The sequence below is a fragment of the Triticum aestivum genome, chromosome 3A (genome assembly GCF_018294505.1).
Source record: "Triticum aestivum cultivar Chinese Spring chromosome 3A, IWGSC CS RefSeq v2.1, whole genome shotgun sequence".
NCBI classification, from domain to species: domain Eukaryota; kingdom Viridiplantae; phylum Streptophyta; class Magnoliopsida; order Poales; family Poaceae; genus Triticum; species Triticum aestivum.
Window position 1 is genome coordinate 492532281 of NC_057800.1, and position 12470 is coordinate 492544750.

Below are 12470 nucleotides of genomic sequence, written 5' to 3' on the forward strand. Positions count from 1 at the left end.
TACTTCAACCAGAGAGTGATGCAACACAGAAAGATGTTTTCCGTGGCGCCTACGTCTGTTGAATAGGAAGTTAATGATAGTGATCATGAAGCTTCGGATCAAGTTGCTATCGAACCTCGTAGGTCGACAAGGATATGTACTACTCCTGAGTGGTACGGTAATCCTGTCTTAGATATCATGTTGTTAGACAACAATGAACCTACGAGCTATGGAGAAGCGATGGTGGGCCCGTATTCCGACAAATGGTTAGAAGCCATGAAATCCGAGATATGATCCATGTATCAGAACAAAGTATGGACTTTGGTGGACTTGCCCGATGATCGGCAAGCCATTGAGATAAATGGATCTTTAAGAAGAAGACGGACGTGGGCGGTAATGTTACCATCTATGAAGCTCGACTTGTGGGAAAGAGTCTTTTTCACAAGTTCAAGGAGTTGACTACGATGAGAATTTCTCACCCGTAGCGATGCTTAAGTTCATCGGAATCATGTTAGCATTAGCTGTATTTTTCGATTATGAAATCTGACAGATGGATGTCAAAAACAAGTTTTCTTACCAGTTTTTGTAAGAAAGAGTTGTATGTGATACAATCAAAGTTTTGTCGATCCTAAGGATGCTAAAAGGTATGCTGGCTCCAGCGATCCTTCTATGGACTAGAGCAAGCATCTCGGAGTCAGAATATATGCTTTGATGGAGTGATCAAAGCTTTTAGGTTTATACAATGTTTGCTAGAAACTTGTATTTACAAGAAAGTGAGTGGGAGCACTACAACATTTCTGATAAGTATATGTGGATGACATATTGTTGATCCAAAATAATGTAGAATTTCTGGAAAGCATAAACGGTTGTTTGAAGAGTGATTTTCAAAGGAAGACCTGGATAAAGCTGCTTACATATTGGGCATCAAGATCTATAGAGATAGATCAAGACGCCTGATGATACTTTCAAAGAACACACACCTTGACATGATTTTGAAGGAGTTCAAAATAGATCAGTCAAAGAAGGGATTCTTACCTGAGTTGTAAGGTGTGAAGTTGAGTAAGACTCAAAGCTTGACCACGGTAGAAGAAAGAGGAAGGACGAAGGTCGTCCCCTATGCTTTTTTCATAGGCTCTATACGGTATGCCATGCTGAGTACCGCACCTGATGTGTGCCTTGCCACATGTCTGGCAAGAGGGTACAAAGGTGATCTAGGAGTGGATCACCAGATAGCGGTCAAAATTATCCTTAGAGGAATAAGGAAATGTTTCTCGGTTATGGAGGTGATAAAGAGTTCGACGTAAAGAGTTACGTCGATGCAAGCTTAACACCTATCCGGATAGCTCTGAGTAGAGATACCGGATACGTATAATGGAGCAACAATTTGGAATAGCTCCAAGTGGAACGTGGTAGCAGCATCTATGATATGACATAAAGTTTTGCGAAATACATAGGGATCTGAATATTGCAGACCCGTTGACTACAACCTCTCTCACAAGCATAACATGATCAAACCCAGAACTCATTGAGTGTTAATCACATAGTGATGTGAACTAGATTATTGACTCTAGTAAACTCTTTGGATGTTGGTCACATGGCATTGTGACCTATGAGTGTTAATCACATGGCGATGTGAACTAGATTATTGACTCTAGTGCAAGTGGGAGACTGTTGGAAATATGCCCTAGAGGCAATAATAAATTAGTTATTATTATATTTCATTGTTCATGATAATCATTTATTATCCATGCTAGAATTGTATTGATAGGAAACTCAGATACATGTGTGGATACATAGACAACACCATGTCCCTAGTAAGCCTCTGGTTGACTAGCTCGTTGATCAATAGATGGTTACGGTTTCCAGACCATGGACATTGGATGTCGTTGATAACGGGATCACATCATTAGGAGAATGATGTGATGGACAAGACCCAATCCTAAGCCTAGCACAAGATCGTGTAGTTCGTATGCTAAAGCTTTTCTAATGTCAAGTATCATTTCCTTAGACCATGAGATTGTGCAACTCCAAGATACCGTAGGAGTGCTTTGGGTGTGCCAAACATCACAACGTAACTGGGTGGCTATAAAGGTGCACTACGGGTATCTCCGAAAGTGTCTGTTGGGTTGGCACGAATCGAGACTGGGATTTGTCACTCCGTGTAACGGAGAGGTATCTCTGGGCCCACTCGGTAGGACATCATCATAATGTGCACAATGTGACCAAGGAGTTGATCATGGGATGATGTGTTACGGAACGAGTAAAGAGACTTGCCGGTAACGAGATTGAACAAGGTATCGGGATACCGACGATCGAATCTCGGGCAAGTATCGTACCGATAGACAAAGGGAATTGTATACGGGATTGATTGAATCCTTGACATCGTGGTTCATCCGATGAGATCATCGTGGAGCATGTGGGAGCCAACATGGGTATCCAGATCCCGCTGTTGGTTATTGACCAGAGAGTTGTCTCGGGCATGTCTGCATGACTCCCGAGCCCGTAGGGTCTACACACTTAAGGTTCGATGACGCTAGGGTTATAGGGAATAGATGTACGTGGTTACCGAATGTTGTTCGGAGTCCCGGATGAGATCCCAGACGTCACGAGGAGTTTCAGAATGGTCCGGAGGTAAATATTTATATATGGGAGGTCATCATACGGTCACCGGAATAATTCGGGGGGTTACCGGTATTGTACCGGGACCACTAAAGGGGATCCGGGGGTCCACCGGGAGCGTCCACCTGCCCCGGAGGGCCCTATGGGCTGTGTGTGGAGAGGGACCAGCCCCTTAGTGGGTTGGGTGCCTCCGCCCTTTAGGGCCCATGCGCCTAGGGTTTGGGGGAACCCTAAAAGGGGGCGCCCCCTTGCCTTGGGGGGCAAGGCAACCCCCCTGGCCGCCACTCCCCCCCCCCTCTCCCTTGCCCCTATATATATGTGGGGGTGGGAGGGCAGCCGCACCTCAAGTTCTGGCGCAGCCCTCCCCCTCTCCCAAGTCCTCCTCTTCTCTCGCGGTGCTTGGCGAAGTCCTGCAGGATTGCCACGCTCCTCCTTCACCACCACGCCGTCGTGCTGCTGCTGGATGGAGTCTTCCCAACCTCTCCTTCTCCCCTTGCTGGATCAAGGCGTGGGAGACGTCACCGGGCTGCACGTGTGTTGAACGCGGAGGCGCCGTTGTTCGGCGCTAAGATCGGAATCAACCGCGATCTGAATCGCTGCGAGTACGACTCCTTCATCCGCGTTCTTGCAACGCTTCCGCTTAGCGATCTACAAGGGTATGTAGATGCACTCCCCTTTCCCTCATTGCTAGATTACTCCATAGATTGATCTTGGTGATGCGTAGAAAATTTTAAATTTTGGCTACGATCCCCAACAGCCGCCGTAGCCACCTGCCACCAATCCATCTTCAAAACTGTACTGCTGCATCTACCTTGCCTGGTCTAGTTGTCGTCAACGCCACCATGACGCCAGACCGCGTCACCCTTCTGCACGAGTCCATCTCCGTGCATCGGACGCCGAGTCACCACAGCACTATGCCGCTGAGATCCGCCGCCATCAATGAGTGAGATGAAGCACCGCTCCACCAAAAAATCCGTCCTCTGGTCCCTCGATCATGTGTGCACCTCCAAGAATGACGCCCCAAAGAGGGGAACGACACTAGAGCGCCGCTGTCATCGGATCATCTGATCTAGGGTTTTCCCCGGAGGTAGCAGAGAGTGGCCTTGAACTTCTCCATGACGATGCCTTCAAGAAGGGAATGATGCAGATAGCGCCGCCACCGCAGGCCTTGGCAGTAGCCGAAAGCAAGTTTTCACCCAGATCTGTTCGAAGGAATCCAACTCCCGTGCACGGCCGCCGCCACCACCAGGCTAAGCACTCGCCGCCGCCGGCACCTCCACGATGCCCAGAGGCCGCGAGACTCGCCGCCACCACGCCTGGGCCGCCGGCCACCGCTGCCAACACCAACCCCCACCATCCACCGGATCTGGGCGGGGAATCCCAGATCCGCATCCCTCGGCACCCACCACCACGGAGGGCAGGAGGCGGCGCCAGCTAAGGACGCCGGGAGGGGGGTAGGAGCCGAGGCAGGGCCGGCCCGACGCCCGGCACCACCAGGCAGATGGAAACGCCCCGCGAAGTCCCCAACTGCGGGCGGGAGAGAGCCGCCCCGCCGCCGCCAACGCCACACGGCCTTTGGCCGGCAACGCCCCAGGCGGCAGCGAGGGAGGGGGTTGAGGCGAAGAGGGCGACGGGGGCGGCGCTAGAGTTTCCTCCCGGGGGCACCCGCGGGAGTGCCTCGGGGAGGGGAGGGGAGAAAGATGGATTTTCCCGGCCGAGTTAAATGCCGCTCTTGAGACATTTAACACGAACATAGTGGACAAACTGCAAATCATGTTGAATAAATTCCTTCTAGGATTGTCTACCACTATTATCGCCACCATTTCCAAGAAGGAAGTTGATGCTACCTCCTTGGATGCCTCCAAGGGGATGACTAGTGGCGTGGAGCCTAATCCTTCCTAAGAGAAAAATGGGTCGGGTGCTCATGCCGAGGTGGCCTACCTCAGGTCTATGGTGTTCTGCTTCCCTCACCTCATATCACGCATCTTGGCACTTCTCCTCAACATGATACGACTAACTTTGCTAATTGGTTTTTTTGAATGAAGTCTTTTATTAGCGGTTCTTCGACTCAATTGTGAGGAATCATCGAAGAAGGATATCACCCATATGATCCAAGAATTTCGTCATAAAAGAAGAAGTGGACAAGCAACTCAACGCATCCTCCTTGTTCATCCTTCAACAATCCTTGCCGCCCAATCAACTCCGTCACATTCGTCCGGTTGTGAATGCTAAGGATGCTTTGGATCACACCATCTCTTTGCTCAAGGGCAACTCGAGCATTCAACCCATCTGTTGCATCACTCGCTTCAAGAATTTCGAGTCCACCATTAATAAGCTTTCGATAAATCCAATTTGTATGCACATTAACTCCCATCTGGACCGTTCTCTTGTTTAATACTCCCTCCGTCACGGTTTAGAGGGCGTACATCTGAAATCGTTGGGATCTAGGTGAATTCGGATTGGCCCTGTTTTTCTTTGGGCGTGACTGAAAAAAAATCCATGCAGTAACACTCCGGCCACTAAACGAGGAGTCCCTCCCGCATGCACTGGTGGAGACCGTTTCCGCGTAGGATTCACAGGTCGCATGCATACAGTAGTAGTAGAGCGGAGTATTAATTAGCTAGGAGTAATTGTATTGGCGCCTTAAATCTTGTCTATTTTGGAAACGCACATAAATCTAACTGTGCCTTCTAAACCGTGACGGAGGGAGTAGTGTGAATGCACTCAAAATTGATGAAAGCATTATCTGTAATTAATTTGTCAGGGATGAAAGCACTCTGGTTAGGAGAAATGATGCTGTCAAATAGAGGCCGAAGCTGTATCACCATGCATTTAACGATCACTTTGTACTAGATAACATCGCACAGGCTAATAGGTCTGGGCTCGGTAAGACGTTTGGGTTCATCCACCTTTGAAATAAGCACAATCATTCACTCCTGTCGCATATAACCCGTCTCAAAAAATGAACGTTTGTCTGAATTGTGATACTCCAATAAATGTGCAGATTAAACGAGAAGTTAAGGATGTTTCCTCTCATCGGAGACCAAAGAAGAACAAACCCTTCTCTTGAGCACTTCTCTTCTTTTGCGGGTGAAGAGAAACAAACACTTAGCAGAAAAAAAAATCGAGTCGCTGGGGAGCGGGGATCAAGAACTCGTGTGAACTGTGACCTCCGCGCTTCCTGTATCCGCATATACATATTCATTGGCATGTGATGCTGCATCAGCAATAACGAAATTCTTCGCAAGGAGGGTCTTCCATAACCGTCAAAGCGGTGAAAAAATATACACCAAAATTTAATAAGCACGGGCTATACAAGAATTGATCAAGCAGCCAACGCCCGAGAGATGGCAGGACAAAGCTGGCATTGACATTCGTGACGCAAGGAGATTGAACTTCTCAACACGCAGTATGTAACTCTGGAATTTGGGTTGGCATTGCGCAACGTGTATGTAACTGTGACTGTATGGTGTGAAGCTATAGAAGTTGGGCGGTTCCAAACGGGTTGGCTTGTGCGTGCATTCCATTTCCATTTGCTGCCGGGAAAGGGCCGAAGCCGGCATCGAGGAATGGGTTTGGCACAGGCTGTGGGTGCGACGGTGGTCCGAAGGGATTTGGTTGCATCTGCTGGGGCTGCTGTCCCATGGCGGCCATTTGAACCGATGGCGGAGAAGCTACTTGATTAGACACCGTGAAAGGGTCGCTCGCCATGAAGGGATTGTGAGGTACTGAACCGTATGGCAACTGTTGCTGCATCTGCCTGTAGGTTCCATCGTCGTACAAGCTGTCCAACGTGAGCTTGTCGAATCCACCGCCCTGCAACAATCAGGAATAAGAGTGACAAGTTTGACAATCAGACGGATACACAGATAATTAAAGAAAGACATTACGATTTTGATGACAGGAAAATATAATCAGTGCAAGAAATCTATAGCTTTCCACACATCATCTGGCTGCAAGCCCTTGTCATCAACTTTTATTTGCAGATGCATTTGGGTAGCTGAGAAGTGGTTTCAGCTGGCCTGAAATATTGCGGCGGCAATTTATACCTCCAAAAGGTTCGGGTGTCGAAAAATTTGCGTGCCTAAAGTTGTGAACCTGAACACTGTTATGACGAGGCAGTGAATGACTTTGCAGGTATTGAAGGAATGTCTACGAATTATAATTTCAACTATTCTTCATGAGAGCCATTAGGTAATTATGAAGGAATGTCTACGGATTATAATTTCAACTATTCCTTCATATATTATCCAAAAAAATATTGCTTCGTTTTTATGTGAATGCATTTTGGTACAATAGGTCTCAAGTAGTCACTCCTCCAGGTACTGAAGGACAATCAACCAGGCACATGCTGATTTTCGTCCAGTCATCAACTGAGTTTTAGGCTATGGTCAGAATCCTACCAAAACTGTGAAAAGCTTGCTGGACGCCATGAAACCGCTATGGTTACGATTTACAGCCCTACTTAGACCAAAACTGCGACAAGCTTGCAGGAAATCAGTAGCAGACGCATAGAAGCCTAGCAGGTTCCAGATCCAGATTTGAACAGAGGCAACCAACAGTAAGGTAAATATATTCAGAGAAAGGGTAAAGACACCAACCAAAGTACTATCAACAGCCAGTGAATTGGTGTTGCTACTCGAGGTAGTGACAAGAGCAAGTTCCCATCCCGTTGGGTCAAATCCTATATCTTGCACTGAGGCTGTGCTAGTTGTTGAAGTATTAACACCTGTTGCATTTATGCAGATAATCTTCAGAATTACCTAATATCAGATTGACGTCAGACATCTCTACGAATTGAATGCTGACTAATTACCTGTCGGAGTAATAGCCAAGGCCAAAGCATTGCTTTCCTCTATTGCCGATACACTGGGGTTTGGATCACTTAATCCCTAGGAGCAGACATGACATTAGATTGTGAAAAATGCACTGGTGTAAAATTCAGCAAATGGTCTTTTTTGCTTACCAGTAAATCACCAGTATCTGCAACTCTGGTGTTGGGAGGAGATGAAGCTACTTCAGTTAAAGATGGTACTGGAGCAGGTTCTTCCATTTGCGGAACTTCCTCCTGAACAGGGACAGGCTCAGGAACTTCTTCTGATTCTTCTGGTTTGTATGTAAGAAGAAGCCTCTCAGGAAACTCCTGATAAAATAACAATTACGCAAGTGTAAGAATAAATTCTAGCCATCAATATATTGATTAAGGGGAAAAAATAGTCTACATGTGCTTTCATAGTGGTGACACAATGACCATTACAGAACCTATTAAAATTGCTAACCGTCACTTGGATGGTAACAAAAATACATGTTTCTATCACTATAGCAGTGAAAGAAGAATGAACAAGTTAACAAGATTGTTGTCTAGACTGAAATACTAGCTAAATCTTAACTAACCAAGGGGTCTTTAATTGGAACCATACGTGGAGCCTCCTTCACGTACTCTTCCATGGTTGAAAGGAATGTCTGTGGTGGCTGAGAACAAATAAAATTGAAGTGAGCACAGTGATATACCGGATAGTAAACAATGGAACTTACACCATAAACACAAAACCTCACCTCCCTCAAAGTGGGAAACTGGAAATTTCTTGCGAGTTCTAATCCGCGGCAATTTTCGTAGAAATCAGATAGGTTTCCAGCCTGAAGCATCCAAGTAAAGTTGTTCGGTAAAAATACCAAAATAATCACAGGCAATTGCTATCATCTTGATCATCTACGATGTAAGATAAATTTTACGCGATCACCCTACAGATTTACCTGTTGGCCAGCCCTCCTGTATATTTCAAGGGCTTTAAGTGCATCATGCCTTGGCATCTCAAAAAACTACATAGTTGTTCAGCAAAAAGAATGAAAAAAATTGCACATAACTTGTCACGACAAGAAAAATGATGCTATCACTTTGAAAAATAATTTACCTTATCAACAAGGTTGATAATTCCATCGTTTATTGCGCAATAAATTTTGAAGCTTTCTTTAAGGACCTGCGGGAAATGAAGGCATCCACTCAAATTACCAAGTTAACAACTAATGAGGCATGTTTTCGAGAAAATACAGGAGCCATTTGCCCATTCATGTTGCCTATGTGAACAGAATGTTTTCCCTCATTTTATAAAGTGTGCAGAATCAAAGTACAGATGTGAAGTTGTGATTACTTGTCATAAAAGGAACAAAATTATATCCTTTTACGCACGATGGGAGATGGGGTGTAATTAAATCAACAACTCGGCAAGTGGAAATTTCTGCGAATGTGCTAAGGAATCAGCTAGCTGACTGTAATATTACTCCCTCCACTTTTGTATACAAGGCCACTATCCCATTTTTCATATAAGAAAACAAAACCAACTAACAAATAACACAATTAATTGTGCGGAAAACCTCTCGTGTTCCGAGCTAATTAAATATGTTGCATGTGATGCCTCTTTCTCTATAAGCACCATCCTACAAGGCAAAAATCTAATAAATTCTTCTCGGGAAGAGATAGTGGCTTTGTATAGATGTAAATGGTATTTTTGATAGTGGCCTTGTATTTAAAATCAGAGGAGATACTAGAAATATAACAAACAATAAATTGTTAGAAAAGAAATAGAACATGTTATGTTACTGCATAAATTTTGTTTTACAGAAAATATATATGGAAGGAAAAGAACTGCTCCACCGTAACACCACCGGCACACATTATTCTCTGTTCAGAGAAACTATTAAGTGCCCAAGGCAACCAAAGAGATTCGCGAAAGTATAGTTGCACGGTCAAATTAAATATGATTTTTCAGATTGAATAAGAAAAGGAAAAAGTGATCACTAAACAATAAATCTTACAAGGGCTAGAGCATATTGCACCAAATAATTGGTATTAGCAGCTCCTTCTGGCTGCATCAGAAAAGGAAAAGGCATGTCATGTTCTGTCCATAAAAATACTGAGGGGGAAACGGATTATCCAAAAATTCAATTTTCGACTAGTGCAGAGTAGTGGATGGTAGGTATAAGAGAGAATCACCCGGCATCCAATAAGTCGATATAGTAACTGCTGAAGTGCCGGCATCTGCTCCAGCAAGGCCTGAGAATCTAATTCTCTGGTTTGACTGTGTGCCTGAAAATAAGTCTAATGATAAATTAAAGCAGCACCAGCTAGATAATCAACAGATAATAATTGGCAAAAATTGTATAACTTTTCCAATTTAGTCATAACTCTGAAAGCTGATTTTTATTATGAGAATGTAAATTCTCAAACCTTTTCAGTCCCTTGACCTTGCTTGGGCAAACGCTCAGCTTCAATATCATACTTCAAGATCCTGAAGCATTGCAGTCTTTCCTCCAAAAATAAACCATATGTTCGAACCCATGAAGAATAGTCCCAAGCTGGATATATACATCAAGATTAGAAAGGAAATTTAGCATGCAGAATGTTGAGCTGAACAAGGCATGATGTCATGCTGCAAATAGAGAAATAGAAATGCTGACCAATAGGACTGGAGTTATCCTTGAAGTTAGATAACTGCAAAATCTGGACCCTTTGTGTAAAATTAAGAAGTTCTTCGCGGAATGTAGGTTCACCATCCCGGAGGAGTCGATGGATCACCACAAGTGTCTTCAGTGCAACCTGCATAGTGCGTGAAAATGCATGCTAAATTAGTTGGCTCCCACGATGATGGACAAAGACTTCACCTATCAAGTTAACCGAAAAGATGTAAAACACTACAAATATTACTAGATACAATTTTTGAGAACTCAAAAAACTTTGAGGTTATTCCTGTTAAGGTAATTGCAAGAAGAAAAAACCAGCAGAGCAAAGCATGATTGGCTGAACATGACTCCTCTTCAAAATGTTGAACTTCACCTATCAAGTTAGTAAATAAGAAATATTCCGGCATAAGCACTTAATATGATACTATAACATCACTGGATTGAGAATATGAAAGCTAATCCAAGAAAATGGAGAAACTAAGAAGACAGTGAGTTTCAATGAATTATATGCACATACTGGGTTTGAACTCGGCAACTCACAGCTCCAAGGTATAAGCTATTTCAGCTGTGTAGTGTTCATGCCAGATACCATGCTAGCGAATTTCATTGGCACATTGTAGCGCAATGAAGATTGGCGATTTGAATTGGAATTTCACAGACATCAGCGCAAGTATTGGACCCCTGATCCCCGTTGTTTTGACTTCTGATGGCACAAACAGTTTTGGACATTCTCATGTATGTTCATCTTTTTGTGCTGGGAAATTGGCAATGTATATGCAATGCAATAGGAAGAAGGAACATAAGTAAATTAAGTTACAAATAACAAACCCTGATACTGTAATTTCCAACTCGGCTATATAAACCATATTGTGTAAAGTCGTTTTGAGACCAAATTACGCAGTTGTTGGCCACGCTTGAGGTTTTAGGTTCCAAATCAACCAATATCTGCAATCAACCGTCGGTACAAACTGGGATCGCACTGGAGGTCATACGTAGCAACATGATGGTATTCTCAATGCCAGATTCAAACAAGTGATGTATCGATCCGAGAATAAACGCATATAGAACTATTGCCTTGGATAACAAAGACAGTGAACCAAACTACGTCCAATTTAGGCTCAACAGGCAGCAGTTGGACAGATTGATTATTGACTGATTACATTTGGGGATACTGCACAAATTTCAGTAACCGTGCAACAGTTAAGCGGCAGCAATACGGAAAACGCAGGTCGAAAGGCCTCGTGGTTATCCATAGAAGGATCAATCAAATGTACCAAATGAATGGAAGAAAGATTTCACGGGAGAAGGGAGTGCACAGTGCTTACGATCCAACTCCGGGTCTTGGCGAGGCGGCGGGCAAGCGCGTGGATGCAGTAGGCGACGTCCGCTTGGGGCCTGGCCATGGACGAAGCCGCCACAATCTCTGCAACACCACCACCAACTGATCAAACACCAAACCGAACCGAGACTTGGGACAGACTACGGCACCCTCTACCCCACTGCTCAACCCAGCGCACACTAGATTAAATTAAGCCAGAAATATAAGACGAACTCGGGGTGCGAGAATCAATCGACGTACTGCGCAGGTGGCGATCCTTGGGCGGGCACTCCACATGGTTCGTGGCCTTCACGATCGCCACATCCAGATCCTAGGGAAAATGGCAGAATAAATCTCGAGTCGATGGAGTGAGAACCACAGATCCAAAGCGCGTGAGCGCAGCAACTGAACCCCTCGCCTCGGACGGTTAGGGGAATGGGGGAGAACCGAGTGAACTTGGCGCCCAGAGACGGCGAGGGGAGAAGGGGAGGAGGGGGAACCTTGAAGTCGGAGTTGAGGCTGGCGAGGCTGACGGTGGTGGTGTCCTTGAGCGCGCCGTACGCCTTGCGCCAGCTCTGCAGCGCCGACATTTCCCGCTGCTGCTCGTCGTCGGCTGCCGCCTCGCCTCGTTTTTTATTTTTGCCTTGTTTGGTGGTCTGGTTTGAGTTTGGACGGGCTGGGCGTTCCTCCCCGTGTGTTGGTGCATCCAATCAACGACGCACGGAGCAGCCGAAATAGATGTTGGTTTCCTTTCTTTTTCGTCGGAGCTGCCGCCTACCAGTGAAGCAGATGGCGCGTTTCCCACTCTTCAGTCTTCATTCACGCCTCAGGCCTTTGCTTTAAAAAGGAAATCTGATCTATTGGTCATCTGTCGTGATAGTACAAACAACATAAAAGAAATAACAACCCCGTAAAAAACATTGAAAAATACAAAAAATAAATTCAGGTCCGTATGAGGGAGCCGAATGTGCGCTGTCGTCATTGGCCCTTCCTCACATAAGCCGGGCAAAAATTATTGTACTAATGAATAGGTAGAAAATTATCGTGTTAAGGATTCGCAGGACCAACACAACAGAATAGCAGCTGCCGCCAATGA

General features: G+C 45.2%; 1 protein-coding gene across 1 annotated transcript; it reads right to left on the reverse strand.

Moving 5' to 3' along the window:
* Positions 1–5802: 5802 nt before the first annotated feature.
* Positions 5803–12168, reverse strand: LOC123061805 (putative clathrin assembly protein At2g01600). The gene is made up of 15 exons (XM_044485078.1): positions 11875–12168; positions 11636–11705; positions 11382–11479; positions 10054–10192; positions 9824–9951; positions 9590–9682; positions 9412–9462; positions 8511–8576; positions 8353–8418; positions 8155–8235; positions 7993–8070; positions 7565–7741; positions 7415–7490; positions 7200–7327; positions 5803–6414 (listed from the first exon to the last, which is right to left on the reverse strand). Exons 1-15 carry the CDS (start codon positions 11962–11964, stop codon positions 6076–6078), a joined length of 1680 nt encoding a protein of 559 aa, XP_044341013.1. The 5' UTR covers positions 11965–12168; the 3' UTR covers positions 5803–6075.
* Positions 12169–12470: the final 302 nt, after the last annotated feature.